General features: G+C 52.3%; 1 protein-coding gene across 1 annotated transcript; it reads left to right on the top strand.

Moving 5' to 3' along the window:
• Positions 1 to 1,698: 1,698 nt before the first annotated feature.
• Positions 1,699 to 2,562, top strand: TUSC1 (tumor suppressor candidate 1). Its single transcript, XM_062600195.1, has one exon. The coding sequence runs from the start codon at positions 1,699 to 1,701 to the stop codon at positions 2,269 to 2,271; it is 573 nt and encodes a 190-aa protein (XP_062456179.1). The 3' UTR covers positions 2,272 to 2,562.
• The last annotated feature ends 554 nt before the right edge of the window (positions 2,563 to 3,116 follow it).

Below are 3,116 nucleotides of genomic sequence, written 5' to 3'. Positions count from 1 at the left end.
CCTTACCACCAAAGCTTGCCCACACTGAGTTATCTTCATTTTCATTACTTTTAACCAAAAATTTGAAGTATTTTAACATACTTGAAGAACCTGAAATTCAGTAAATTCAGCTCAGACATGTGAGTATCCTTTTTACAGGAATACAATTCATTAACTTTTGTGTATTTAAACATGTACGTAATAGCTGGCATTCAGTGAAGATACATGAAAAACTGAAATAAGTAAGAGCCATAATGTGAAATCTGTATCAAATCTTAAGACTCAATTCAAAGTTATAAGGTACTAGGTCTGTAATCTAGGCCTACTGATCATATAAAAGCCAGTATCTACGCTATGTTTCATACTGTTTCTTAAGAATACAGTACACCGGTCCACATCCACTTGATCTGAAGAGTCTCAGCACTCTACTGGATAGGACGTATAGTTCAAGATAAAGTTCTACAAGATTTCCAAAGCAGCAGTGGTAAAAATGGACTAATAACAGCCACTAACTCATTTCTTTCAATGCAAAACCTGTTTGTTCACATATTAAATGGAATTACTATCTTATTTACCACCAATTTCTCTTTGGAAACTTATTACAGGAAATTCTTGCTCTAAGTTCATTTCTATTGATTAGTAGGCGCAACGAAACTTCAGGGATACTGAGCATATTTCCTGTTCTGTGCTGATTTGTTGTTTTTTTTCTATTAACTTTGTAAGTAAATAGCTACCATTTAGAGCTGGTAAAATGGTTTTAGGACCATTTTTAGAAACAGTTCTAAAAATTATGACTGCTATTTTACTTTTTCTTGAGTATTACAAACTCTATCCTGTAAACATCCTACTGGTCCTTAATGGACCATTAAATTATAGTGATCAGTGACCACAGTGAAACACCACCTCCTTCGCAAAGTTTACTCTCTCAAGTGCGGCAGCCCGAAGCCCTGTAGCACTACTTCTCTGCGCAGACACCTGCGGGCAGAGCTCTCTTAAGGGGGAGAGCCACAGGCCTTCCTGTGGTGAGCCTCTGTGGTAGATACACACCCATCCCGAAACCCTACTGATTTCCCAAGGACACACACATCCTTTTTTCTTTCCTGTTTTGGAAATCATTAATGTGCAGGTTTACAATATAACCTTGCTGGCTTCAGTAGCATCACCTATAAGTAGTAAAAACTATACGTTAATATAATATGCACTGTGCACGCTTACACACTGCAGTTTTGCCCCTCAACCTCCCGCACCCAAGAACACAGGAGAAGACCAAGTAACATGTTAAGATCATGTATTCGTTCAAGTAATATTTCAGAGCTAGGATTAAGTTTCCTTTTCCATGCACCACTTAGCACGGCCACCACTTTTAAACAACAGCAGATCCCAATGGCATGCAGAAACCCCTTAACGCTGTGCAGGCCGAGTAGCGTGGCTGGCAGGTGAAGGCCGCCCCATGGCGCAGGGGCGCTGTGCGGGGGACAGACCAGCGGGTCCTTGCCTTAGGGCTGGCAGCCCAGCCCGGCCGGAGACAGGACAGCCATCGCAGACCACCACCCGCTGCGTACTGCAGCCCCCCACAAAATGACAGCTCCGCCCCGCCACAGCCCCGCGGCGGCCGCGGCCCCGCCCCTATATTTGCATAAAGTGGCGGCGGCGCGCCCCGCCCCCCGGCGGCGGCAGCGGCGCGGCTGGGCGGGCAAGCGCGCTGCGGGAACGGCACGGATGAGGCGCATGCGCGTTGGGGACCGGCGCTGGGGCTGCTCCGGCTCGGGGCGGAGGGGCCAGGCAGGGCTCGGTGGCGGCGGCAGTGGTGGCGGCGGCGTTGCCGCCGGCGGCAGCGGCGAGGAGGCGGCGGCGGCGCCTGGCGAGCAGGACGGCTGGCGGGGTCAGTCGCGGGGCTCGCCACAGCAGCTGGCGGAGCGCTACGCCGACCTGGCGGCCAGGCACCGCGAGGCGGTGCGGCAGCGCGAGGAGCGGGAGTGGCACAACGCGCGGCTGCGGCTGGAGAACGCGCGGCTGCGGCTGGAGAACGCGCGGCTGCGCCGCGAGAACCGCAGCCTCTTCCGGCAGACCCTGCTGGGGCCCGCGCCCGGCGGCCCCGAGCGCGGCGGCGACGCCGCCCTGCGCGACCGGTTGCGGCGCCTGCAGGAGAAGCACCGCCGCGCTGTGCAGCAACTGCGGCGCTGCCGCGAGCTGGACGACGGGGAGCTGGAGGAGCTGCTGGAGGAGGCGGAGGAGGAGGCGGAAGAGGCGGTGGCGCCCGCCGAGCAGAGGAGCCTGGTGCTGCCCGTGTAGCCGGTGCACTGCGCGGCCTGCGGCAGGCTGCTGCTGGCCTCCAGTGGGCCGAGTCCGCGGGTGTGGCGTGGCAGGCCGGTGCCCGATGTTTGCCGGCCTTCCTCGGGCCGCGCCGCGGGGCAGGCGGCTGCCCCCGTGGCTTTCGCAGGCGTGCAGACATTGGGCCGCCAGGAGGACTTGGCGCGTCTCGGAGGATGGGCGCCTCATTCGCTGCCGCCATGTGGATCTTGGGGTTGGGTTTGGCACTTTCCCGTAAAACTGCAGAAACTAAATAAAAACTTGACGCACCAAGTGGCTGTCTTAGATGTGGTTTGTAGCAGGCGGTTACTCTGTTAACTGCGCGTGAAACGTCCTTCAGAGCTTCCCCACGTTCCTCCTCAAATGTCTGAGGCCTTCATCACTTTTCAGGCCATTCTTCTTTGAGAAAAATGGAGCCTGTCAGGAACTGAGACTTAAGTCAGTTTTGTGATGCTGCTCAATTTTTATCATTTAAAAGCCGTCCGATGTCCCAGGTTTCAGATTGGTTCCTTAAGGCTTTAGTAGCTAAGCCCTGCTTCAGCTCAGGGATGAGCTTGCAGTTGATGTGACATGATAAGGCATAAAATCCTTCCTTTCTGAATATTTCGGAGTAAAATTTTTCAAAAGAGTGGTTGTTTTTCCTTTGAAGTACATCAACGCAAGCCTTTAATCATAAAATGCCACAGAGCTTGTTAGACTTAAGTCAACACATCTCTTTGGATCAAATACATTCTAAAATGTGTTGGCGTATGCAAAAGAGAAGTGATTCTGGAATTTTTATAGCTTATGCACGTTCCTCTTTTTTAATTAAACTTTTGGGACACTCC

The sequence above is a fragment of the Rhea pennata genome, chromosome Z (assembly GCF_028389875.1).
Source record: "Rhea pennata isolate bPtePen1 chromosome Z, bPtePen1.pri, whole genome shotgun sequence".
In the NCBI taxonomy this organism is placed as follows: Eukaryota; Metazoa; Chordata; class Aves; order Rheiformes; family Rheidae; genus Rhea; species Rhea pennata.
This window is presented reverse-complemented; position numbering and strand designations above follow the sequence as displayed.

What these genes read in the sequence shown, in the direction of transcription:
- TUSC1 (XM_062600195.1), top strand. Translation starts at nt 1,699, where the DNA reads ATGAGGCGCATGCGCGTTGGGGACCGGCGCTGGGGCTGCTCCGGCTCG.